This window comes from Hypomesus nipponensis, chromosome 22 (assembly GCF_054491055.1).
Source record: "Hypomesus nipponensis isolate SF chromosome 22, ASM5449105v1, whole genome shotgun sequence".
NCBI lineage: Eukaryota > Metazoa > Chordata > Actinopteri > Osmeriformes > Osmeridae > Hypomesus > Hypomesus nipponensis.
In genome coordinates this window covers 7,315,107-7,342,959 of record NC_140382.1, presented here as the reverse complement: position 1 = coordinate 7,342,959, position 27,853 = coordinate 7,315,107, and the positions used below count along the sequence as shown (strand labels likewise).

At 48.1% G+C, this 27,853-nt stretch overlaps 1 protein-coding gene across 1 annotated transcript; it reads right to left on the bottom strand.

The window, feature by feature from the left end:
* Positions 1–273: 273 nt before the first annotated feature.
* On the bottom strand, positions 274–26,404 carry epha5 (EPH receptor A5). The gene is made up of 17 exons (XM_084687970.1): positions 26,302–26,404; positions 24,732–24,796; positions 20,909–21,572; positions 14,635–14,790; positions 14,169–14,507; positions 9,036–9,160; positions 8,573–8,732; positions 8,336–8,438; positions 5,833–5,900; positions 5,128–5,253; positions 4,835–5,020; positions 4,677–4,738; positions 4,295–4,504; positions 3,245–3,394; positions 1,932–2,125; positions 1,621–1,776; positions 274–1,523 (listed from the first exon to the last, which is right to left on the bottom strand). The coding sequence occupies exons 1-17, from the start codon at positions 26,402–26,404 to the stop codon at positions 1,418–1,420; spliced, it is 2,973 nt and encodes a 990-aa protein (XP_084544096.1). The 3' UTR covers positions 274–1,417.
* Positions 26,405–27,853: the final 1,449 nt, after the last annotated feature.

Below are 27,853 nucleotides of genomic sequence, written 5' to 3'. Positions count from 1 at the left end.
CTTCATCATGTGAATTCTAGTTCATAGGTAAATGTTCAGTACTGATTTGTACATATCGGTTATATATAGACTAATCAATGCATAATAATAATTAAGACACACACCACAAGGTATCCACCAAGGACAAACACACATTACTTCAATGATCTCTTTGTGTTACTTCATCAAATCAAAACGGCCGTACTTTTGATAAAGTGCAACTCAAATAGGCAGCATGACATCCCCTCCCCCTCCCAACTCATCTGGCCCATCATCCTTCTACAGTACACGTCTCATGACAAGACTCTAGGTCCCAGAATCCTTCAGTGAGTTGTAGTCACGTAGCGACCGTTACATTCCTTCCTGGTCCGTATAAATGGCTGTGCGTTGGACACAGTCAGGCCTGACCGAGCAACTCTGATCAGACTTCTACAATCTCTGTTCAACAACACATCACCCACAACGCTGTGGCATGTCAGCAGTAAGGAACACACACTCAGTCTCAGCTCAGCTCCATCTGTCAGCTACCTCTCTTCAACGACCTCTCTGTCTTTTGGCTGAGAAACGTTACAGCCAATGAGGGTGTAGAGGAAGCTCCCATGTTAAACCATACACTATATACTGTATATACATGTTACCAGAGTGTATTCATACAGATAGATAGCGTCTCATCTCTGTGTGTGTGTTGAGTTGATAGATCTAGATTCTGATAGATGTCCTAGTTTGTCAGCCATCTACAACACATGAATCAATACGTCACATGTACACTGTTTTATATGATAAAAAGTTATTAATGAATACGTAATGATGCTGAAACACATTATTGCTTCTTCATACTGGGAAGCTTGAAGCTGCTAGTTGGGTCTGGAGACCAGGAAGCGGCCTGTCAGACTGATTGTACAGTGGAATTACAGGACATATTCCTCTCTGCGTCATTGGATGTTCTGTCGAAACTCTGGAATGTTCTACTGGAAACCTGGAGGATTCTTTTGAAGCTCTGAATGATTCTTTTGGGAATCATGAAGGGCTCTAATGGAATCCTGGACATGAACGTGGGAAATGAGAATAAAAGTTTGTAGGTTCATTTGGAACCTTGAGGTTCTGCTAGAATCCTGAGGGTTCAACTGAGGGTGCTGAGGGTTCCACTGAAGTACTGAGGGTTCAGTAAGGTGTGTAGAGGTATTGCAAGGTTCTGAAGTGCTATACATTCAGCCCAAAACGAGTGGGCCATACCTTATATGAGTGCTTCCCGTCTCTGACAGTAGAACCTCTCGTCTGCATCCAGTCCACTGCTCAGACCGACACTGCTGTCCTAACGTCTGCTCTTGTTGGATTCCCGAAATAAATACAAAGTCATGTAAAAGGGCCAAACCACTAGGTCCATGCTGTTCATCCCTCTGAACACAACATCCTTTCAACCTGCGTGTGTGTGTGTTTGTCAGACAGGAACTGGAGCGTTCATCATGGTGACTCTCATCTCCTGGATGCTGTTGATGATCTTCTTCTGGTGTCCGGCCAGATTCACCCCCACCCTCCGCACGTCACTGCAACACACACACACACACACACACGGTGAATACACCCGACCTCAGAAACATGTCACGGAGCAGGGAGAGGATCAGGCAGAAGACCCAGACTCACTCTGAGGTCATGTGAGCCACCAGCTCCAGGGAGGAGTAGCCCGCCTCCAAGAAGAGCTCTGTGTAACGCCCCATCTTGATCCTTTCGAGCCACGCCCCCACGGACTGCGGGGCTCCGCCCTCCACGCTCACCTGCTCCACCAGCAGGTTAGACATCCTGAGAGGAGGACACACACGCGGACAAGACAGACACAAAGACACACACACACAGCCTGGTAAAGAACTGAGCCTCACTTCTGAGTCGTATCTTATGAATTCACCAAATGAAGTCACCAAACAAATTCACCAAACTAAGTCATCAAACTAAGTGACCTGTGAGAGGAGTTGACCAGGGCCTTGAGGGAGCTGGGGTTGCGTATGAGCTTGTCCAGCAGGCTGACGATCTCCTCAAACCTGGGCCGGCTGCTCCTCTCCCTCTGCCAGCAGTCCATCATGAGGTGGTACAGCGCAGCAGGGCAGTCCATGGGTCCAGGAAGCCTGTAACTCTCCTCAACCGCCTTAATCACCTGAGGGAGACACACACACACACAGAACACACACACACACAGAACACACACAGCATGGGTGATACACTCATTAAACCAAACACATACACATAGAATATACACACACATGCAAGAGAGACCTGACATACAGACATTTAAAAAAAAATAATCGGATGGCTCCAGGGCTCAGACTAGGGGTGGAAAACTGATGTGTGTACAGGAAGGAGACACACACATGCAGAGTATGAGACAGAGTACGAAAGAGAGAGAAGGGGATCAATGGAATCATTCTGAAGCCTTAAATAAAACATCTAGTCTTCCCCTTCCTCCCCTCTCCCTCTCTTCTCCTTCCATCCCAACCCCTCCCCCCAAGCTTCCTTTTGGCTCGGAGAATGAAGATGTTGCAGAATTTTGCATGATGTGTGTGTGTGCATTTCTTCAAAGCTCAATCCCATGTGCTCATGATCCAGAGTTGTCGTGGAAATGACCTTTGACCTGACACCACTACTACACCCTCAATCTATATATGTCTATCTCTCTATCTCTGCTTGTCTATCTCTCTGTCTTTCTCTATCTCTCTGTCTGTCTCTATTTCTCCCTGTTCATCTAAGTTCTATTTGTATTTTGTTGTCTGTCTTTATTTTTCAACCCATCCATATTCCTCTCTTTCTGACATCCTTTCTCTCTCTCAGTATTTAATATCATCACTCCTTCTCCTCCACGGCCCTCCCACGGTTTCTTTCTCTGTGGTGGTGAGTGCACAGAAACATTTAGATGATGTGTCTCTCTCCTTCTCCTATTAATAGAGCAATATCTCCTCTCCTCCTTCCTCACCCGTATTCTGCCTCTGGCTAGTGAAATGCAGTGTTTTCTCTATCAGTCTCCATTCCACAGAGCTGTGGTCTGGTGTGATGTGATGTAGTACAACTGGAACAGAACTACAGACAGACTCAGAGACAGACTCAGAGAAAGACAGAGACAGACTCAGAGACAGACTCAGAGACAGACTTGGAGACAGACTCAGAGACAGACTCAGAGACAGACTCAGAGACAGACTTGGAGACAGACTCAGAGACAGACTCAGAGACAGACTCAGAGACAGACTCGGAGACAGACTCAGAGACAGACATTATCACTTACATCCTGGTTGCTCATGTCCCAGTAAGGTCTTTCTCCGTATGACATCACTTCCCACATGACAATCCCGTAGCTCCACACGTCACTGGCTGAGGTGAACTTTCTGTAGGCAATGGCCTCAGGGGCCGTCCAGCGAATGGGGATTTTACCACCCTACAAGGGAGAGGAGTCACACACAAAATGTAACTTCATTATCAGCCGTTAAACTTACAGCTGAATACAATGACAGATATAAGATTTTACAGTACAAATTAGATGCTGTTGTACTGTCAGCAGAATACAACTTTTTTTTATCCACAGACAGACTGACAGCAGAAAAAAACTTTGCAATCCAAAAGTAGTCTGACAACTATCGTCATTTCAGGAGGTAGCTGCAGGGTGTACATTGGAGGAGTTGAATCTATACAATCCTCACCGTGCCTGTCTATGTCTGACTGAGAGGAAAGAGGGGGGGGGGAGTGGAGAAGAATTAAAAAATAAGTACAAGGGGCAAAAAAGAGTGAGGTGGGAAAGAAGGAGGAAGAGGTGGAAAGAAAGGGGGAGAGGATGAATGGGCTGGGTGAGTGACTGGAGGGGGAGAGGCTTTGGCAGGGGGGGGGGGGGGGGGGACTTAGTGCTAATTGGCTGTCTATGTGGATGAGTTTCTTTTCCTGACAGGTCCCTGGTCGGCCACACACACACACGTCTCTCAGGCAATTGGTGTTTTCTTCCCGGCACACACGTACACACACTATCTGGATTAAACACACTCTCCCTCACACACACACACACACACACACATAGTGCTTCAGGCTTGAACAGTAGCCTGCAAGCATAGCTGCTAGTTAGAGCAACACATACACACGTACAGTCACGTACGGACACACATACCCCAACACACACACACAGAGCAGAGCGATGCAACATAATTAGCCTGTCTTCCTTCTCATGCCGTAATTGGCTTCCTGATTTTTTCCTGTTTCATCAACACTTCCCCTTCAGGCTACACACCTGTTTCTGTGTGTGAGAGTGTTTACACACGCACTTGTGTGTGTTTGTGTGTGGGTGTCCTACCCGTGTGGTGTATGCTGCTTCCGGGTCGTCCTCCAGGACTCGGGACAGGCCGAAGTCGGACACCTTACACACCAGGTTGCTGTTGACCAGGATGTTGCGTGCTGCCAGGTCTCGGTGGATGTAGCCCATGTCAGACAGGTAGCGCATGCCCGAGGCGATGCCCCGCAACATGCCCACCAGCTGGATCACCGTGAACTGGCCGTCATTCTTCTACGGGAACAGAGGAAAGGGGAGGAGAGGAGAGAAGAGGGAAGGAGAGGAAAGGAGGGGGGAGAAAGGAGAGGAAACAAGAGGAGATTAAATAAGAGGGCAGCGGAGGACCGTATGAAACACTTGTCATCTTCAGTGGTATCGTCTTCCTCATCTTCTTCATCATGGTTACCTTCAAAAAGGTGTCCAGTGAGCCGTTCTCCATGTACTCAGTAATGATCATCACCGGCTTACCTAACAACAACAATGGCAAATAAACAAACAGGTCAACAATATCAGGTGGCGTGGCTTCTGCCTTTGGAGGGGGAATCGACAACAACACTGACTCACTCTTGGTGACCACGCCCTCCAGGTGGATGATGTTGGGGTGGTCGAACTGGCCCATGATTGACGCCTCCCCCAGGAAGTCCCGCCTCTGCTGGTCACTATACCCCGCCTTCAGGGTTTTTATCGCCACGACAATCTCCCTTTTACCAGGGAGATGCAGGGGCCCGCTGCACACCTCACCAAACTCACCTAGCACACACACACTATCAGTAAACACTCAACCATAACACAAGCACATACCTCCAGAACTCACTTCCAACACTCAGTTACACATGTTTCAACACAAACACACTCACCTGCTCCTATGACTCTGTCTATGCTGATGAAGGAGACATCGATCTCCTTGGTGAACTCGTGAACGGCCTGGTTGGGGTCTTCATAGGTATGGGGGTCGATGTAGGTGCGCACCCCTGGGAACTTGACTGACAGAGGACACAGGGACAAGGTTTACTGTCGCACTGGAGGACAGGATTCAGTGTAATGCAGTTAGGCAAACAGCTTACTGACTCCTGTAATTACCATGAAAATACTTTAGGACAACACTTCCAAGCTGCCCCTGCTGTCCAGGAGAACTGGGATATTGACTACAGTACCAAGCTTCCCCAGTTGCACTCCATAAAGATGAAATATAATGTCACATGGAGCTTCTGAGAGGAAAATAGATTTCAACCCCCAAGACTGAAACACTTGATCTGCCTGGAGCATGTCAGTTCGGGTGTTACCATGGAAATGTCACAACATGTACGTATTTCTATGGGAAACATGTCTCCAACGGTTAGTGGAAGGCGCCGTCGACACGGCGACCCTTCTATCACAGACCGTGCGGTGTAAAGACGATGGCATCGCCTCAGGCTGACCTCTAAATGACCCTGTCTCCACTCTGGATGAACTGAGGAGAGGCCTGCTAGCACACTGACCATCCTAGCACAGCTAACTGTGGCTCTGTTGCGCTACCGTGTTAGCAACGCAGGAAAAACAACACTCAAAGCATTAACACTCACTGTGACCGTTGTGGAAGTGCATCTTCTCCTCCTCCGGATCCTGTTTAGCTTTGCTGTAGCCACACCGCCTGTGAAGGAACACGCAAACACATGCAAACATGTCAGTGTCATTTCACTAAACATAACTGACACCGTATATGAAGCCTCCAAACAGACACACACATGCACACACACACAACTCTGCAGCACGATGACAACCCTGGCTGGCATCAGTCACGCTGGCAGGCTTTGCCCACACTGACTGACAGAGGGCACGCACGATGCAGCTCTCTATATACACACACACACTCACTCACACGCACGCTCTCTTTCTCTGCCCGCTCTGGGAAGAGAGCTGGGGAACTGGGGCACAGGGGAGAGGGAGTGGGGAGGTGATTTCATTTGGGTGGTTTTCGGTAGTCCCAGTGGTTGTGTTGTGGTCATGTTGGGACCGTATAGTTATCGCTTCTAATAGAATCAGGGCATTGGATGAGCGATCTTAAAAGAAGAGAGGGGAGGTGTGGTCTACCCCGGTGGCTCACTGGGTAGACGTGTGTCATATGGGATGAAGCCTAAAACCAGGTTTGTGGGTTTGTGTACATCTTTCCTTCTCTTCTCTAAATTTCCTATCTATTCTCCAACTATCTCTGTCAAAAAAAGCCCCAAAAATACATTTTACAGTAAAGGGACAGTTCACCCCAAAATAAAACCTTTTTTTTTCTCTTATCTGAAGTGCTGGTTAATCTAGATTGTGTTGGTGTGAAATGCTGAGTTTTAGAGATGTCATCCATAGAGAGTCTGCCTTCTTCCAAATATAAAGGAACTAGATGGCACTCGAAGGGCCTAAAAATGAGCAGTGATGTTGCAGTGAAGTTGGCATATGCAGATATGCATAGAAAACGACACAAATCTGCTCACTAGAAAGTCTGTGGATTATCTTGAGGAACCGTAATTCCATAATTTCTGGAAATAGAAAATGCTGTTGAGTTTTTCAAATGTATTTGGGTGCTTTGAGCACCACATGCCGAGTGCCATTTAGTTCCATTATATTAGAGAGAAGGCAGAGATCTCTACGGCCGAAAAATTTGGCAACTCACACCTAAACAATCTAGATGGATACATTTCACTACAGGTAAGAGGAAAAATATGTACATTTGGATTTTGGGATGAACTGTCCCTTTAAATGAAAAAAAGAAGAGAAGAGCTAATAGGGCTTATCTACCCTTCAGCACAGACAGCCACTATATACTGAGCACATTAGCCAATACAGGAAAATACACACACACCTACACAAACACACACACACACACACACACACACAGGAAGAGGGATAGAAACAGAGAGCTAACAAAGCCCCATAGCATCATTCTGACCTCCATAGAGAAGCCAACAGACCAAAACACACACACAAACACACACACCGTGACAAGTGTTCTCCTCCCAGTCCGTGCATGTGTGTGTCTGGCTGTCTAACAGTACTAAACATCCGGGTTCTGTGTGTCTACAAACAGACAGAGTCAATATTTAGACGCCCATCATAGCTGAGCAACCACATTAAACATGGGCACATCGATTTCAGATCTGATCTTCAGCACACACAAAAACGCTTTCACGCCCACGCTGACGCCCACGAGTGTTCAAATACACAAAGGCAACTACCCACGCATGCACACACACACACACACACACACTTTGTGATTTACAGCTTCTAGACTGAGTGTGTGTTGGAGGAAAGGGCTGGGACTGCCTCTGGGCATGCTCAGTGCCGACACAGCCCCTATGCCCTTCCTGAGTCGCTTCCTGAACTCCAGTTCCCATCTCCATGTCAGTCTCATAGCCAGGCTCCAGTCACGTCAACTGCTGATTCAGAGTCTGCTCAGAGATGCAGCTTCTTGGGCGAGGTTGGGGGAGGGGGGGGGGGGGGGGGTGCTCTGTGACGAGTGAGTCTGGACCAGAAGTTCAGAACAAGGTCAGAGAGGGCCCTGGGGGTGGAGGGGGTGGGGGTGGGGGGGGGGGCCGGGGGGCTGTCATCACGCGTGTTTTGCAGCATGCTGACGTGTGCTTTAAGGCTGCGCCGATACACACGCTACACTGCTAGTGTAAAGCTGTTCCAGGGGAGGTCCCTCTCTCACACACACACACGCACACACACACACATCTTCACAGCAAAACAGCTGAGAGGTCCATGTTCAGGTCCATGTGAACAGCAGTACTGTGTAACAGCGGTGAGGTCTGATGAGATCTGGGTCTCCCAATAGAGACAGAAACGCACAGATATTTCCTGTATACGAGACAAGGGCTGTACCACTGTACCTGCACAGTACATGAGGGCACAGCTACCTACAGATTCATATTGAGGTCATGTGACCACAGCAGGCGCGGCTGGTGATCAGACAGACGCTCAGACAGCCAGCATGTGTGAAACAGGATATGGTCTCTGGGACAGCTTCCTTTGCTGCCATTGTGCTGAGAACTATTCAGACCTTCCACAGTGTTTATATTAGTGTGTGTGTGTTTGTCTTACCGGCCGCTGAGCAGGAACCATGTGACCAGTGCCAGCAGCACCAGAGCAACAGTGATGGCCACCACCACAATGGGAACCTGGCCCTGGGAAGTGGAGGGCGCTACTGGAGGAGCACAGAGGAGAAGGTAAGCAGTCACACGCTCACACACACACACACATCCATATGATGCACTGTTTATATACACACCCAGGCACCCGACCCCCCACCCCCCCCCCCCCACCCATGGTGGTACTCACAGTAGGGGCTGGTGTCAAACTCGAATCTGCGGCTGAACGCTCCATAGCCTGCAGAGGTGCGAGCCCGCACCTGGAACACGTACATACAGGAAGGCTTCAGACCGCCAATTTCCTGTTCCGTCTCCCGAGACTTGATGATGGTGTAGCTGGTCTCCTGGTCCTGTACACACACACACACACACACATGCTCCATAGGAGTCCATACCTTGACACCAGAACCAGGTAGATGTTTGTTTGATGTTCATTGTTTAGGTACCGTGTTGTTTTGTAGTCGTCGTGTTTTCGGCCTTGTCATGTCGTTATGTTGACGGTGTATTGTTATGTTCTCGTTGTATCATAGTTGTGTCGATGGGTTGTTTATAGGTGTGTTTTTTGTACTTGTGTTGTGTCCTTGTGCAGTTGTGTAGTTGAGTACTTGTGTACGTGTGGTGTTCTGCTGTGGTGCAGTCGCTCGTTTAGTTACCTTCTCAAAGTACTTGATCTCGTACTCCAGGATGATGCCGTTGGGTCGACCAGGCTCCTCCCACGACACAGAGATGCTGCTCCTCCCGGAACTGCTCTTCCTCAGGACGCTGACCGGAGAGGGGGCTGGCAGACACACACACAAGCACACACACACAGACACACATGGGAACAGGCACGCACATGGTCATGCCCACACACAGACACAACCCCATATCCAAGTTTAGCAACATCCCAGACTCATCAACAAGAACACAGATTTTGCAGTAATGACTAAAGGGCGGAGTGATGAAATGTGCAGTAAGAGCACACACATGAGCTGTGTGCGTACAGGAAGTCTGGGTTGTGTACTTTGACAGGTGTGTGCGTGTGTGTGTGTGTACAGTATAACTGAGGGGTGTGTGTGCATGAGGTGTGGGAACAGTATGATACAGTAGTTATTTCAGAACACACAGACTAATTACAGGATTTCATTCGTACAATATGACTGTATGTTGTGACTGGATAGTAAGCAATTAAGCAGTAATAGTGGAAGACTTGAGTGTTGGCACGTGTGTGTGTGTGTGTGTGTGTGTGTGTGTGTGTAGATATGAGTATGACTGTGTGTGTGTGTGTGTAGATATGAGTATGACTGTGTGTGTGTGTGTGTGTGCGTGTGTGTGTAGATATGAGTATGACTGTGTGTGTGTGTGTGTGTGTGTGTAGATATGAGTATGACTGTGTGTGTGTGTGTGTGTGTGTGTGTAGATATGAGTATGACTGTGTGTGTGAGTGTGTGTAGATATGAGTATGACTGTGTGTGTGTGTGTGTAGATATGAGTATGACTGTGTGTGTGTGTGTGTGTGCGTGTGTGTGTAGATATGAGTATGACTGTGTGTGTGTGTGTGTGTGTGTGTAGATATGAGTATGACTGTGTGTGTGTGTGTGTGTGTGAGTGTGTGTAGATATGAGTATGACTGGGTGTGTGTGCTGTAACCAGAGCAGCGTGTCTGCTCCCCAGCAGACGTGTTAAGGGTGTGTTGGTGTGATAAAGAGCTCCTAAGTACCCTGAACTGCTCCCTCCGGTCCCAACCTGAGAGCTCAGTTAGTGCTACACTCCCTCTGGAGTTACACACACACACACACCACACACACACACACACACACACACACACACACACAGCACAGGCATATACACACACATACGCACCACTCGCACACACACACCACTTGCACACACACACAGCACAGGCATATACACACCCACACCACTTGCACAGATGCACCGTAACAGTATCCTGTCTGCTCAGAACAAACCAGGATCCCTCAAAGCTTAAAAGCCTGAAACTGGATCCCCCGACAACACAACTAAGATCAAGAGAAGCGGAGGAGAGGAGGGAGGAGAGGGAGGGGAGGGAGGGGAGAGGAGTTAGAATGAGGGATGAGAGGAGGAAAGTTATGGAGGAGAGGGCAACAGAGAGGGGGATGAAAAGAAGGAGGAGAGGGGGATTGCGCGGGGGAAGAGAGGAGGGAGGACTAGGAGGAGAGGCGTAAGGGAACAGAGAGATACATTAGAAGAAGGAGAGAGGTGGTGGAGGAGAGACTGAGAAACTGAGAGATGAGAGGAAGGGTGAGAAGATGGGTAGATGGTGTTTGTGAGAAAGTGAGAAGGAGAGAGAGAGTGTGTCGATACCGGGCCTGTTTTCCCAGTGTGGCAGACAGAAGCAGGAAACACGAGAGAACAGAAGCCTTTATCTGACGTGACAGGGAGGAGGACAGTGATATACATATCATTTATCTATCATGACAGGTGGAGAGACAGTCCGGCCATATGATCACCATGGAGATGGACAACAAATCCATATGACAGGCAGATAGACACCATAATATCTTAACGAGGATCTCAACGTCATCTGCCATGACAGGGATTGGCAAACAGATGATGCGTGGGAATGATGCCGTCCTAGATTGTTGAGCAGAGAGAGAGAGAGAGAGAGAGAGAGAGAGAGAGAGAGAGAGAGAGAGAGAGAGAAGTCAGAGTGGAGTCAGAGCTCCATTTCCTAACCGAATGTGACATTTCAAAAAGAAGAGGGATGAAATGATAATCCCATGGTTTGGGGTGAGGGTTTGGACGAGGGCTGGGGGGGGGACCTTTCTGTGTGGTTAAAACACATAGATTTTAAGGAAAAGAAAGGTCAATATGGTTGTAGCTAACACCAAGGTTAGGGATAGGCCCAAAGGTAAGTTTAGGGTAGAGGCTAGGGTCAGGGTTGTTATAGGGTCAGAGTTATTATGGGCTGGGGTTATTTTCAGGATTACGGTCAATGATGCGACAGGACAAGGGCTGTAGGGGTTCATGATGAGTGGCTGGTTCATTAGCAGATGGAACACCTGACATGACGTAGGCAGGGCTTGAAATTGGCACCCGCCAAGCAGCAATGGCGTGTACATTTTTGGGCTGGCGACTATTTGCCATTTGGCAAGTGAAATTGCGGAGTACAGCTTCCGATTACCACGCCCATCATGGTTAAAAAAAAGCTTGCAATGCCAACACAAACAGTTGTGCGCGCATCTAGGTGTCAGACAACCGGAAAAAAAAGCTAGAGAATGACACGGATAATACAAATAGTTAGATTAAAAAAGACAAAAAAGGTTGAGGAGGACAGCCTTTAAAAGAGAAAGCAATTCCCCATTGATCTGTCACATCAGAATATTGATTTGGGACACTAAAGTCTTGAAATTTGAGTGAATGCGTTGCCAGATAGACCGCATAGTCTCTCTAGGCGGCAGCCATGTCTCTTTCTTGGTCGCGTCATGTCACAAAGTTAATAATTTTACAGTTCGGTCAATTCTAACAAACGTTTTACACCAAAAAGTCAAGCAGGGCATTTCAAGAGATATGGGAATTCTGCTTTTAGCCAGCTGGTCTGATGTGAAGACCAAACCTCATGGACAAGGACAGCCCATCTCACATTGAGCAGGAGGAGTAGTAGGCCCTGGAACCCCCTGAATTAAGACATTATTTCAAAAAGTAAAAGTGGTTGATTTTGTTTAATCCGTTCTGAGAGTGATTTACAATGATATTAAAATCATAGGTAAAGGTTGTTTATGTCAAACTATTTCAGAGTACCTCTGAAATGCCAAGTTTAATTTTGGCTAGTAAAAATATTATTGGCTGGTGATTTTCTTCATCTACCGGCCATTTTGGCTGGTAAGCCAAAAAGTTAATTTCGAGCCCTGGACGTAGGTGACAGGAAGTGTGATCACACTCGGATTCCTGCTTCTAATCACAGGGTCTTATCACCCTTCAGAGAGGAGGAGAGAAAGAGGGAGGGAAAGAGAGAGGGGGAGAGAGACATTATGTTTGAGCTGGGGATGACAAGGACCTGAGTGTGTATGTTGGGGCTTGGATGTGTTAGCTGATGAGAATATTAATAACTAGATACATATTCCTGCTGTACGTCAGAAACACATTTGGTAGATGGTGGGAGGTGAGAAGATTCAACACTCCCACTGACGTGCCTCCATCCAGCCTCTAACTACCCTCCTGCCTCCATCCAGCCTCTAACTACCCTCCTACCTCCATCCAGCCTCTAACTAGCCTCCTGCCTCCATCCAGCCTCTAACTACCCTCCTGCCTCCATCCAGCCTCTAACTAGCCTCCTGCCTCCATCCAGCCTCTAAATAAGCTCCTGCCTCCATCCAGCCTCTAACTAGCATCCTGCCTCCATCCAGTCTCTAACTACCCACCTGCCTCCATCCAGCCTCTATCTACCCTGCCACAAAGGTGCCCTCGTGAATCACTGGATAGGTGCAAGTACCACGTAGGCAAAAGCCTTACCTCACTGGCCAAACCATAGCAGGCTGAGCATGCATCCGGCCCGGGCACCTCCCTGCTTCCCCTCCCCTCTCTCTACTGGTCTCACAAAACGACCTGTCTCTATTACTGTCACCATCAAAATAATAAAGGCTGAAATCCCCCCCCTCCTCCCCCCAAAATTAAAAAGGTAAAAACCTCCATCCAGCCCCCCTCCTTCCTGTTCCTCTCTCTCTCTCTCTCTCTCTCTCTCTCTCTCTCTCTCTCTCTCTCTCTCTCTCTCTCTCTCTCTCTCTCTCTCTCTCCCACCCTGTAACCTTTTCTCTCTTTCTCTCCCTCGCTCTTATTATCCTATGGAGAGCAGCACACTGGCAGCATGAAATCATTGCTGTCACAGAACCTTTATCAAGCAGAACACTTCACACACATCAAACACATCTCCCCCCCCCCCCTCTCTCTCTCTCTCTCTCTCTCTCTCTCTCTCTCTCTCTCTCTCTCGGCAGGGTTGTCCTGGTCATCCCCAGTAATTACAGCTCCTACTGATTTGAAGGAGATTCTGCATCAGAGACTATTACACTGCTCATTACTTACTGGAGGAGTTCATATTCAGGAGAGGAGAGCAAAGAAGAGGGGAGAGGAGAGGAAGAGAAAAAAGAGGAGATGGAAGAGATGGGAAAGAGAATGTGTGGAGCTGCAGGAAGAGAAGAAGGGAAGAGAGGGGGTGAGAGGAGAGGAGTCTGGATATATCAACTCTTATATGGAAAATGTCAGGTGAGAGGTAAGAGGTAATCCTACTCAATAGTAATGGGTTTGTGCTGAAGGTCAAGATGTGTATGTGTGTGTGTGTGTGTGTCCACTTAACACAGCCTGAACACAGCCGCGATCAAGAGCACTGAGTCACCAGGATAGTAAGAGGTTCTTGTTCTCCCTGTGGGTGTTTGGTGTCACTCACAGGGCCACGCTGCCTCCTGCTATGCACAGAGTTTAACACTTCATAGCTCATCTAACAGATAACTTCTGGTGAATTACACTGTTCCAGCTAACTGTCTGAACTAAAAGGATTGTGCTCTTTAATCACATCACAACAATCACCCTAACCCACTGTAACAGCAGAGGTAAACACAGTCAAGTCACCGCTGTAAATAACCATCTGCTGTTCTCACGCTGCCCCACCCAGTCACCTGACTCACAGGCCCACCCACCCCCACACTGTTTGGCTGATACACTGAGAAGGGTCCCACCCACCTTTTCTGATTGGTTGAAAGCTTAAAACCAGAGCTGCATTCACAAACCTTGATTTTGAAGTGAGTTTGTAATACAACCAGAGCACCACGCACCTGCCTGGTTGGTCGTGACATTGAGAGAGACATGTCGCGTGGTCGTGTCATTGGTCAGCTCTGACACGCCGTTGACCGCCTCCACCAGGAAGGAGTAGTTGGCGTGAGCCTGGAGGTCCAGGACCATGACAGAGCTGTTCCTCAGTCCCAGGCGCCCCGGAAGGAAGCGGACCCCCGCGCCGCAGTCCTCGAACCGCCGCTGGTCAGTGCTGACCCGCCGACACAGGACATTGTAACTCAGGTCCTTCCTCCCGCCCGTATCCATGGGGACGGCCCACTCCAGGAACACGCTGGTCTCATTGACGTTGGAGATGGCATTCCGTGGAGCAGAGGGGGGCTCTGGGACACAAACACACACACACACACACACAGTGTGTTTGACATGCAATCGGGGTTCAGGGATGAAGATCATTAGTCAGGGTCATGGTCAGGATCGAAGGGGTCCGAGGTCAGCGAGGTGGCTTACTTGTGCAGGCCATGATGGGGGGGTCGGAATCTCGTCTGTAAAAGCCATCCTCGCACACGCACGTGCTGGATCCCTGCACACGTGTGTAGCTGTGGGGAGGACACTTACTGCATGCTGGAGACTGAAGCACTGACCTGAAGAACCCAGCTATACACACTGGAGAGAGAGAGAGAGAGACAGAGAGAGAGACAGAGAGAGAGAGAGAGAAAGAGAGAGAGAGAGACAGAGAGAGAGAGAGAGAGAGAGAGAGAGAGAGAGAGAGAGAGAGAGAGAGACAGAGAGAGAGAGAGAGAGAGAGAGAGAGAGAGACAGAGAGAGACAGAGAGAGACAGAGAGAGACAGAGAGAGAGAGAGACAGAGAGAGAGAGAGAGAGAGAGAGAGAGAGAGAGAGAGAGAGAGAGAGAGACAGAGAGAGAGAGAGAAAGAGACAGACAGAGACAGAGACAGAGACAGAGACGAACAAGGAGAGACAAGTCAGTTTAAGAATGTGAGAGACCCAGAAACACAATCTCTAAATGGTTACTCTGTCTTGGTCATCATCGAAGCACCACATGAGACAGGAACCTGCTCGTACAGCAGCCATGTCTTATTGTTGTTCCTGTAACAGGAAAACACCAAGGTGGGAAGTTCAGTAACTGAAGGAGGAGCTAGAATCGCTTGCTTTACATCTCTGGCAGCAATACCCAGTCAGACAGTTCACTTAGTTTAAACAATTTTTCATGTAAGCGTGATCCCTGCTCAGTGAAAGAGAAGAGAGAGAGAGAGAGATGGGGGGGAAAGAGAGGGAAAGAGAGATGATGACAGCTAAATGCGTCTCTCTCCATTTCAGTCAAAGAGAGAGTGACAGTCCTGTACCTGCAAACACACACGCGCACACAGACACACATGTATGCGTTCATTTTACATGCGTTTTCGCAAAATTTACAACAATGGATTGCTCCCTCCACAGACACACATGCATACACACACAATCGCACACAGAGTGGTTCTTCACTGACAAACAGCTGAGATCTCCATTTCACACAGGCAGGAACGCCCATAATGGATTATTGAACATTTCATCTGTGTAATTCCGGCAGATTAACATATACATACATGGGAATTTATCACATTATAAAATTGCCTCACATCTTCACATCCCCGGTTAATTTAATATACACTTCATTGTACACGAACCATGACAGAGAAACGTTAAGTTACAGAGAGAGGAGAGGAAATGTGTCTCCACAGAGGGCAAGGAGAGACTGTATGTGTGTGTGTGTGTGTGTGTGTGTGTGTGTGTGTGTGGGTGTGTGTGCGTGTGTGTGTGTGTGGGTGTGTGTGTGTGTGTGTGTGTGTTTGAGATGCTAGGTCTGATTCACCTTGACGGAACCTTGGTCTGCTGTCATGCAACATTAGTCATGAAAAATAGACCCTGAGCCCTTACACACACAAACACACAAACAGACACACACACACACACAGACACACATATGTCCTACAAACATAATGCATCTGACCAGGAGGTCATACATGTTTCAGGCATGTTACATGTATATATCCTAGACTATGAGTCCAGCCTAAAGCTAGTATTACAAGATTACAGAGTAGTACAGTGGGTTAGGTTTAGGCTTTATTACATAGCAGGATTCATTTGCTCTGCTGATAAAAAAAACAAGGCTTGTTTAATTCATTTCAGCATTGAACATAGAGTATATGTGTATATACAGTATACAGTGTATATATACAGTGTATGTATGTATGTGTGTATGTGTATGTATGTATGTGTATGTGTGTGTGTGTATGTATGTTTGTATGTGTGTGTGTATGTGTGTGTGTGTATGTATGTTTGTATGTGTGTGTGTATGTGTGTGTGTGTGTGTGTGTCCAACAGACCTATGAGGGTGTCAGGACATGTAAGAAATGATGAGCAGTAGGATTCTCTCAGCTGGAGGGCAGACTGTGTGTGTGTGTGTGTGTGTGTGTGTGTGTGTGTGTGTGTGTGTGTGTGTGTGTGTGTGTGTGTGTGCTACATTCAGCACAGTTTAATGGCACACCTGAGCCCTGACTCCTCCAGTCTAGCCTCACAAACACACACACACACACAAACACTGGCCTTGTCTAGCTGTCTGCCTCTCCATCATTCTCATAGCAACCAGTACACCATATTATGTCCATTACTGTGGGGGTGAAAAGAGAGACAGAGATGTATTGAGCATGTCCAGATAAGTGGTTTCAACAGTATTGTGTCCAGTTCCGTGGTCCTGGCTGGCCAGACAGTCTCAGCATTGTTCTAGGTATAAACAAACCCAGTAGAACATCAGCCTGCTTCATCTGGCTCCACAACAACAACCAACAATGGAGCCCAAGGCGGGAGACAGGAGGAGACTAGGGCTCTACAGGGGCGTATGTATTAACAGTTAGTTTTCAGGTTTGTTATGTGTAAACATGACCCTGTGTCAAAAGATAGGACAGGCCTAAAATAGTCCCATGGCTATCTAAACATCATTATGATTCTCTTCCTCATCGTAACCAGCCTCGGAACCAGAGTCCCTCTCCTCAACCCATCCTTCCATCCATCACATATATATTTTTTGTCATTTAGCAGACGCCCTTATCCAGAGAGACTTACAGTAAGTACAGGGACATTCCCCCGAGCAAGTAGGGTGAAGTGCCTTGGACACAACTTAATTTTGCAAAACCAGGGAATCGAACCGGCAACCTTCTGACTTATAGCTCGATTAATAGCCCAGTTCCCTATCGGCTCAGCCATCTGACCCCTGACCCTCCATCCCTTATGTACAAATGTCTCCTTGCACACCAAGGGTTTAGCAGTACCCAGGAGAGAAGCCTCTGGCAGACCCCTGTATTATGCCTCCTCACACACACACACACACACACACCAACCCACACACATCCACGCACACACACATCCACGCACACATGTACCCAGTCTGGTTTTAACCTGTATACTGTCATGTGGACATTCTAGCCTTTTATTTCTCTGCTGACAACAAATGCCAAAAGGGGGAATGATGACTGATAGTGTTCATCTCCACACACACACCTATCGGACACACACACACACACACACCCTGTGAGCTATTATTGCTGCTGGTCACGGCTCGTTGAGAGCCTCATTAAGGATGCAGGCTGCATCCCCAACTCACACACACACACTCTGGCCCCCAGGGCACGGTGTCTCTTCGATGACACGCAGCTCGGAGAACTCTTAATGCTCCACACAAAGGCTAATGGGTAATTAATATGCACCAATCAGAGAGGAACGTCAGACTTTGGAGGAGCCAGTGGTGAACACTTCCACTCAGGACCAGATTCATGTGTCACTTCTGGGTGGGGGGGGGGTGGATTTCATGTCCCTCTGGGTAATAAGGAGAGCAGCATGAGATGAAAATATTATTATTATTATTATTAGGAAGGAGACCCTGTGTATATACAGATACTGTTCCTGTGTTTAGTGTCCAGTTAAACACACACACAGGCGTCAGAAACCTAAATAAAACACCAGAACATTCCACTGCTATCCCACAATGCCGTGGGGCCTTAAGTGTTCACACAACACTGAGCGACCGGCAGTTTCCCAGGCAGCCCCACCCCTCCTGCCTTCCCCCCACCCTCACAGCTGCCACGGTGACTAGATACAGTTTGACATCTTTTCTGCTGGATTGGCGGACAGGCAGGCAAACACAGGAGGATCATGGGAGCTGAGTGTACAGGAAGTGTCCGCTGGAGGTCTTCTAGCCAGGTGACACTTACCTCACAGCCCAGGAACTCTCCATTCCTCTCCTCCTCCGCCCCCCCCATCCCCTCCATCACAGCGCAGAGACTGTTCTCCCCCAGCTCATTCTCCCTGCTTCCCCTCCATCTCCTTGTCCCTGGCCACCTGTCTACATCAATCCATCTTCCCATGTTAAAGCCAGGCCTGTCGATTTCTGCATCACATCTCCCTGCCTGCCTGCCTGTCGGTTGCTTTGCCTGCCTGCCTGCCTGTCGGTCGCCTTGCCTGCCTGTCTGTTTTTTCCAGAGAAGTATGATAGCTGCAGCTGGAACTGTATTTTCAACAGTTATTTACTGTTTCAGTAAAACATGGGGTGATTGGTCAATAGACCAAACATGATATAAATAGATGTTTACATTCCTCAAGAAACTGCGGAGGGGGGGGGGGAGAGAGAGAGAGAGAGAGAGAGAGAGAGAGAGAGAGAGAGAGAGAGAGAGAGAGAGAGAGAGAGAGAAGAAAGAAAGAAAGATAGATAGAAAGATAGAAAGATAGAAAGAAAGAAAGAAAGAAAGAAAGAAAGAAAGAAAGAGTGGGAAAAAGGGGCAAGAGATTGAGAGGGAGTAGGAGAGAGAAGGAGAAGGGGAGAAGGGCAGAAGGAGAGGCAGTGAGTGTGGCAGAAAGGGAGGTAGCGAAAGAGAGAGATGACCAGCGGTGCCCTACATTCAGTAAAGACCATGTTAAATCATGCTCCACTAGAGACCACTCACATTCAATATATACTCTCTCTTTCTCTATCTCTGTCCCCCAAATACACGCACACACAGTCACACACACACTACATAGTCATAGTCACACATTTACAATCACACTGACACGCTCACGACACACTACACACCGATTACAACTAGCCTTACATACATCGTTTTGCAAACAGAAACACACGCGCCTGAACACACATACAGCATACAGCATATATATACACCTTTACCATATATCCCTTTGTATATACAGTATATATACCTATATATACTTATACAGTTCTGCCTTCCACATCTTACAGTGATCACCCTGAACACACACTCTGAATACAGACCATGAACACACACTCTGAATACAGACCATGAACACACACTCTGAATACAGACCATGAACACACACTCTGAATACAGACCATGAACACACATTGGTCTGATGACAACCTCTCACCACACACCATGAAGACTGTGGTGCAGGGGTGGTGTGTGTGCGTGGGTGTGTGTGACATGAACGCACACACGCACGTCCGTAGTACTGTACAAAACACACACACATTAGCACTTCTATATGAATGAATGGAATTCCAATTCCTTCCTCCTCCAACTGTGGCTGATGTTGATGTTGAGAGATGATCTCTCTCTCTCTCTCTCTCACTCTCTCTCTCTCTCTCTCTCTCTCTCTCTCTCTCTCTCTCTCCTCCCTCTCCTCTCACCTCTACTCCTTTTCGCTCACATCCTCTCCTCCTCCCTGTCGTGTCTACCCTCTCTCCTCTCTTCATCGCTCACCTCCACTCTTCCTCCTCTTCTACAGCCTCTCCTCTTCCCTCTCCTTCTCTCTCTCTCTCTCTCTCTCTCTCTCTCTCTCTCTCTCTCTCTCTCTCTCTCTCTCTCTCTCTCTCTCTCTCAGACAAGGTAGAGGGTTGCTCCATGTTTGATGTCTCTCTCAGAACCAGGAGACGGGAAGAGAGCTGTAGTAACCATGGAGACAAGGTGGGGGGGGGGGGGTACAGCTCGACTAGTCGCCGTGGGAAACTGAAACTTTGGCTACACATCTAAGAACCAGCCTGAGAACTGCAAACAGCAGCATAAGGCCAGACCTCTGGGACACACACACACACATACGTATACACACACACACACACACACACATACTGCAGGGCATGATCTCACGGCAGTGTGTTGGAGCAGAGAATGTGTTGTGTAGGAGGATGTAACAGGAACAGGAACCGATCTGGACCATGTCTTGGCGTTTCCAACCAACAACCGTATCATGACAGAACATTACAACAATTACATGGATTCATATAGCAAAAGCGTTTTTCCATGCGACGTGCAAACAGTGCAGCAGATCCTCACTGCAGTCTCTATGGAGTGCATCAGTCTAGTCAACATGGCCAGCAAGTGCTTGAGAGGGCTCGCCACTAAAAACAAACATGACGCTCAGACTCGTGTTAAGAGCCTTTCAAACGCTCCCTACTTTTATCTACCCTCAGAAAAGAAAGACGCACAACAAATGCAGCAGCTTCACTGGATCTTGGTGTAGGAGGCTTCTGCAGACTTCTAAAAGACGAATAAAAGGTTTTTCGTGGGAGAGGAGTGCATCTGCCTCATATAAAGAGCAAGGTACTAGTTGAAGCTTTGCAGTATTATGGTCACAGCATAGAGCAGCTACAAACCGACAAAAGTTGACACCGCAGAGCAGCCAACAGCGACATCAACCTAAAAGCACAGAACAGCTAACAGCATAGAGCACCTGACCTGACATGCTTAGCACAACAGTTCCAGTATCTCCATACGTACTGTGACAGGATCCGTTGACCTCCTCATAGCCCGCCTCACACACACACTTCCCGATGGGCACCAGCCACTCCCCCTCGGCGCTGCAGTGCATCCTGGGAGGCTCCAGGGTCAGCGAGCGGTTGACGCACATCCCCGCCACCTCCAGCAGGCGCGACGGGTCCGACCCGGGGATAGTGTCCTCGAACTGGGCCAGGTTCCTCACGACGGCCGGGCAGCGCTTGTAGAACACGCGCACCGACACCAGAGCGATGCAGGCGCCCAGGTCCTGGAAGGCCAGGTAGAAGCCCTTCCGGGTCAGGGGTCCCAGGTCGCGGACCTCCGTGTTGAGCTTCATGACCCTGTCGCCCAGGTCCAGCTCGGTGAAGCTCTCGTCGGCAGCGATGGTGTCCACCTTGGAGAACAGACTCTCCCTCAGGCCCGGGGGTTCCTCCTGGTCCGTCTGGAGGTAGAACATGTTGAAGGTCTCCTTGCAGGTTCCCACCCCGCCAGGCAGGCTGTTGCAGTCCCGTAGTGTGAACTGAAGCTCCACAAACACCCGGCTAGCCCCCCCTCGGAGGATCCAGCCGGTCACCAGCCAGTTGTTCTGGTTCTGGTCCATCACCTTGCACACCTGGTAGGTGTGGATGGGGGCGTAGTTCTCATCCACTTCCCCTATCTCCTCCCACTGGTAGGACAAAGACAGAGCAGAAAGAGATGGTTAGTGTGTGTGTGTGTGTGTATTTGTTTGTATGTGATTTTGTGCGTGAACCCGTGCGCGTGTGTTTGTATGCGTGTGTACTTGTGTGTCTTTTTTGTGTGCGTGGTGGGCCTGTGCGTGCGCGCCGCGTGTGTGGTCCAGCCTGTCGAGTTGTGTGATTGGGACATTAGTGCTGCCACTGACAGTTCCTGTGATTTGTTGTCGTGGTTAAAGCATTGTTAGATTAGGAGGAAGCTGAAGAGACGGTTTTTACACACTCTAGAGAAAATCTATTGTGCCCCTGTGTGTGTGTGTTCATGTGTGTGTGTGCCTGTGTATGTGTGACCAGAGAGTAATCTTCTTAGTGGTAGATCACACAGAGCTAACAGGTTGGACCAGGATTTACATGGCTTAGGGCTGACAGCCACCATTCCATCAGATATAACAGACACACACACACACAAACACACACTCATGACCAGTAGAATAAACCTGGAAGTGAACAAGAGTAAATTGGAGTTTGGTACCTCTAACCAGAGCTAAACACAAACAAACTACCTTCAACTCTCTTCCCCAATGTGAACACCCCCCCAATCCCTCCCCCATCCCTCCCCCACCCCCCCCCCTTCCCTCCCCCATCCTTCCCCCATCCATCCATGGGACACCAGGGGCGGGCGAGCTCCACAGGCTTCCTGCTGTGCCTCTTCAAAGACAACCTCCCTGCCAACCCTCTCTCTCTTTCTCTCTCTCCCTTTCTCTCACATTTACTCTCTCGCTTTCTCTCGCCTCTCTCTCCCTCTCTGACTTTCTCTCTCAGAGTCTCTCTTCCGCCACCTTCTTGTCTGTCTCCCTCCTCTCTCTATGCGGGAGGAGAGAGTTTGAGGTGTTCTGGCGTCCACGGGGAGGGGGGGATGCGGGGGGGATGATAAAGGGAGGGCATTCCTCTTATTTTCACAGCTCATCTTTGAACCAAGTTTGAGAGTGTGCTGAACACACTTGCACTGTGCCGCGACTAGAACAAACACCCTCATCGGAGCTCTTCAGGGGGAAGGAGGGGGGATAGAGGGCGGGCGGATTGGGGGAGGGGAAATGTGCGCATGGAGGGGGGGATGAAACGAACCCTCTGAAACATGGTGGTGAAGAGAGCTACAGCAGGGGTTTTTGACATCTTACTTGGCAATTCTGTTAACACTGCCAACTGTGTGTGTGTGCACACGAGTGTGTGTGTGTGTGTGTGTGTGTTAAGGAGGGGGGGATGCTGCAGTCTGCCTGTAGTCTGGACATCTGTTCATACCTCTCACTGACCTGGTTCAGTAGAGACAATAGAAAAAAGACAAAGTAAAGACAGAATAGAGAGTAGAGAGAGAAAAGACAGGTTAGAGTAGAGGCAGTACAAGCATCAGAGGCATTAGAGGGATTAGAGACATTAGCACACTCCGAAGAGACAGAAGAAACAGCATAGACATAGAGTAGAGACAGTGGAGGCAGTGGAGGCAGCACAGAGAGAGGAGAGGCAGGCGTTTGCTCCTAGCACTGAGAGGAAACTCTCTGGAGCCCTTTACTTCTGAGTGGATAAACAGACCTGATCTCAACACAGGAAAAGCTTCCCCTCTCCTGGGACACTGCTGATGAAGCCCTGGCGGAGAACGCTGCAGCAGAAAAGATCCTAGTAGAATCCATCAGCAGGTGACTGCTGCCCCAGCTGAGGGACTTCCTGTCCACCACAGGGGGAGCAAGGACACACTTACAGGAAGTTGATGACATCATGTGACGACATCTTATCCACTACAGCTGTGCTTATAGGTGCCTCCAACCCAACAATGCTGTGTTCCACACAATGGCCGGCCAATCACACACCAGTGCTCTGTCAGCCATCCTGCTCAACCGGACACCTCGGTAGCTAACCAGTCACCCAGACAACTAGGTAGCTAGCTAGTCAACCAGTCACCCAGACAACCAGGTAGATAACAAGTCAACCAGTCACCCGGACAACCAGGTAGTTAACCAGTCAACCAGTCAACCAGGTAGTTAACCAGTCAACCAGTCAACCAGGTAGTTAACCAGTCAACCAGTCACCCAGAAAACCAGGCAACTGGTCAGTCAACCAGACAACCAGGTAGCCGGCCAAACAATCAACCAGACAGACAGACACAGTTTGTCCCACCCTGCAGACTCTAACACAAAAGACCACAAACTGAGGCTAATTTACTGTAACTACTGCACAGGTGGGGCTGAGGTGTACAGTTTTGCCGTGACTGCACTCCATCTCTGAACATTCTTTTGTAGTGGCTCATTCAAACACACCATCAGAAAATAGAATAACCTTCCTAAACCCTGGATCTATAAAATAATGCTGATAAGAAATTATTTTTGTCATTGTTAAACTTAATAGATAACACTGACAATATGTTGGTAAAAAGCTGCATTCATCACAGATCTTATCATCTCAAACTCATTTTAAAATAAAATGAGGGCAGAATGAAGATGTTATCCAATAATCATCGTGTTAGGGTTAGAGAGTGTGTGTGTGCATGAGTGTGTGTGTGAGTGTGCGTGTGTCGATGTGGGCATCAGTGTGTGTGTGGAGTGTCATTGTCTAAGGCCTCGTCAGCACTATCTCTGTCTGTGCTACAGCGTTGGCTGCTAATATGCTTTGGTTAGCACTGTAGCTGGTGTACAGCTCTGTGTCCACACACACACACACACACACATACACACACACACACATGTCCACACACGTATTCCCCCACACAAAGCACACACACACACGCATGCATGAACAAACCCATTCAGTCGCACTCACTCACGCATGCAAGCTTTTATGCAAGCACCTACATAAATACACAGACAACATGTACTCCCTCTCACACACAAGCACATACAGTACACACACACACACACACACACTCCCACTCTCCCTCGTTTGCTCTCTCTCCAGGGAAATCCTCCTGATATTAAACACATCCAGCTGTCCCTCAAGAGAGCTCCACTCCCAAAACCCTAATGTTCTAATGACCCAGCTTTAAGTCCCTGTTCCCTTCTGACAGGCAAAGGAAGGGGTGGGTGATTTTTTTGCTGCCATCTGCGTATGTGTGTGTGTGTATGTGTGCGCTTGTGTGCGTGTGTGTGAGGCAGTTGGACACTCACCCCGTTCCTGGGATAGGCCACCCAGCCCAGGTCTCCCATCACAGTCCGAGAGTCCAGGAGGTCCACTAGAATGCCAGAACATGCATGATCAATTCCTTTGTCTAAGTGCATAACATTTGATCAATACCTAAATCCAGATAGACAGATAGATAAACAGACGGATAGATATCCAGGTAGAAAGACAGGAAGACAGACAGACAGACAGACAGACAGACAGGTACATTGCACTACAGTGTTCTACTTTGTAACATGTCCTTAGGAACTTATCAGATAGTTAATTAGGCCATAAAGTAGAGATCTAGATTAGGACAGACAAGGTTATGTCCTTCCACAGCTGAAAACCAGCCTCTAACACTCACTCACACACACACATCAATTATGGGACTTTCTACACATTTCAACCGGTGTTTTATAAATACATTTTGAACACTATTAAAGACATGCATTGCATAGTCTCATTGTTATGGCAACATACGCTGCAGAGAGATATTTTAATTTTGATAAAGAGTGTGTGTGTGTGTGTGTGTGTGTGTGTGTGTGCACCGTATGGAGATGCCTCATCCTCCAGAGTACTGTGTGTGTATTGTTCAGAGGTCAGCTCTCTAACAAGCCCATTAGGCTGCATTCCTCTGGGCTGCTTGACTGCTGTCAGAGCAGCCCCTGTACACACTCAACACCTGCAAAAGGGCACACACACACGCACACACACACACACACACATACTGCACATAAACAAATGTACACACACACACAAAGACCCCTAAAGACACTCAAGCACTCTCAAATTAAAACACAAAGACATATGCACAATACATGCAGCTATGAAGAAGTCTATTATTGTACCATACATGTCTGTGGGAATTATTGTAATCATTGTTGGACAGAATGAAATCAAATGAGCATTCTAATTATTTTATATACTTTTTGTCTTTTTTTAAGGAGACATTTTACATGTATTTTTGGCAAGCATCCCGGTCTACAGACATAACTTTCAATTTGACTCCAACTGAACTTCTAATTTGTTTATGTTTCGATGTTCACCGTTGGTGACTGACAATCATCCCAGACTCCCAGGCTCGCGCGCTATGAAACGGTCAGCGGAACGGAGGCAGCATGGGAAGACTAACTAGCCTACATCAGCCCATTAATGTGGTCTCTTAAGACCTATTAAAATATCATTATATTTTATGACATACAATGGCATGATAAATAGTCAAACTGTCAAGAGATGACACACTCATAGGTCTCTAACAAGTCAGATTAACTACACAGTTCATAACGGTCGATTCCTCGACTCCCCGACAGTCAATTCAAATCAATTGAGACACGGTTTAACAAATTAATTATGACTGAAACGGTTTAATAATTTACAAAAACGAATAACGTTTATTGCCACTAGTTAACAAAACGCGCGTGAAGAGATATGCGCTGCGTCTGACAATCCAAACTGGCATCCTTATCGATGCCAGGCATCGGGCGCGATCAAAGGTGCTTCCTTAACGGACAAGGGGATTCTGACAACCCTCAGAGAGACATGTCAGAGTCTTATATCCTCACGCCGTCATCTTACCTTCATTAGTGGGGAGGCAGAGGGTCCTGAGGACAGCCAAGCTCAGTAACCACGGCCACGCTTCCAAACGGAAGGGTCCACTGCAACTCCATAGCGATTTCATTTTGCATTTAAAAAGCTTTGATTAAAACGATGACAGGGGACGTAGCGGTTATTTAGGCTATTGGGAAGGCGTTCTGAAAGAGCACAGCTGAGACATCAGTGTCTTTGTAGTCGGTACCTGTATTCGGTAGATAGGAGCGCATTTACGCCGATCCGTCGGTTGTGCGGCTAGTGCGAAAAGTGGAGCGCACTGAATCTGGAGAGGCGGATCAGACAGCGCCACCGAGATGGGGCACGCGGGGGCGGAGTGAACTATGGAGAGACTTCGATAGGCACACCACAATCCTCTCTCTCCCCCCTCCCTCTTTCTCTTCCACTCTGCTCAGACACACTCCAACCTTTCATAAAACTATTTGAACTATGAAAAACCTTTCAGAACCAGTCCCAGTCAGTCCGACACCATGACTCATGTAATCAGCAGGGTTCGTACCCTGAGTATTTCTCTTCCAAACCATCTCTGCTACCTCCCACCCTCTTATTGAGAGGAGAAACAGACCCAGAGATGTGCATCAATCACCCCTAGAGAATCCAACCCCAGCCTCATCAAGACTCCAACCACGAGACCAAGAGGGCATTTAAGAGACGCTGACGCAATACGGAGGGTGAGGATGGGCTCTGTGTTCATGGACAGGGTTGGGCGAATGGATTTGTGTGTGGATGTGTGTGGATGTGTGTGGATGTGTGCAGCATGTGGTTATCAGACCTGACCTGTATATTGATTATTCTCCCCTGGTATGATAGATAATCCCAGATTAAGGCTCTGTGACATGTATTGATCATAGATCAAATGAGTTTGCTCTGTTAAGGAATCAATCCACACTAGTTTCTGATTTGATCTGACAGACAACCCCTCATATGTCTTTCTCTCCCTTTCACGCTTTTCCCCTCTCCCCTTCTCTCTCTCCTTCTGAACTCTTTCATCTCGGAGGATGCGTGTGATGTTCCGGATGTGCTCTCTCTGGCTTTTTCGTCCATGCTCCCCGCACACGCTCTCACACACATACACAGATGTAAACAAACACACACACAAAAGCCCACACTCATCCATACACACGCATACATCTACTCACACATATGACACTTACACACAAAAGTACACACCTACACTCTTGCATACCAAAACGTACATTAAAGGCAGGGTAAGTAATGTTGTTGAGGAGCCCTTTTTGTCATATTTGATTAAATAAGCTTCACACCCCGATGGCAACCAATACATCTAAAGGTTTTACAGTAAAATGAAATCAATCTGTGAGCGTTGCATGACTGTAATAAACACAACCAATCATTAAAGGTCGGACTGACACTAATGGCTGGACGGCATTTGGACCGGATGCAATGATTGGACGGGCTACTTGTCTGTCGGTCCACCTCCCGGCAGTAGTCAGGTTCATGTGTTTGAAGGGAAGGAGTAGGATATTTTGGTTTGAATCCTTTAAAACTTGAGCTAAAA

Coding starts and splice junctions, on each gene's coding strand:
- epha5 (XM_084687970.1), bottom strand. CDS start 26,404: ATGAAATCGCTATGGAGTTGCAGTGGACCCTTCCGTTTGGAAGCGTGG. Junction 14,791..20,908: donor GGTCAACGGATCCTGTCACA/GTACGTATGGAG, acceptor CTCTCTCTCCAG/TGTGTATAGCTGGGTTCTTC. Junction 1,524..1,620: donor GTGGCTCACATGACCTCAGA/GTGAGTCTGGGT, acceptor TGTGTGTTGCAG/TGACGTGCGGAGGGTGGGGG.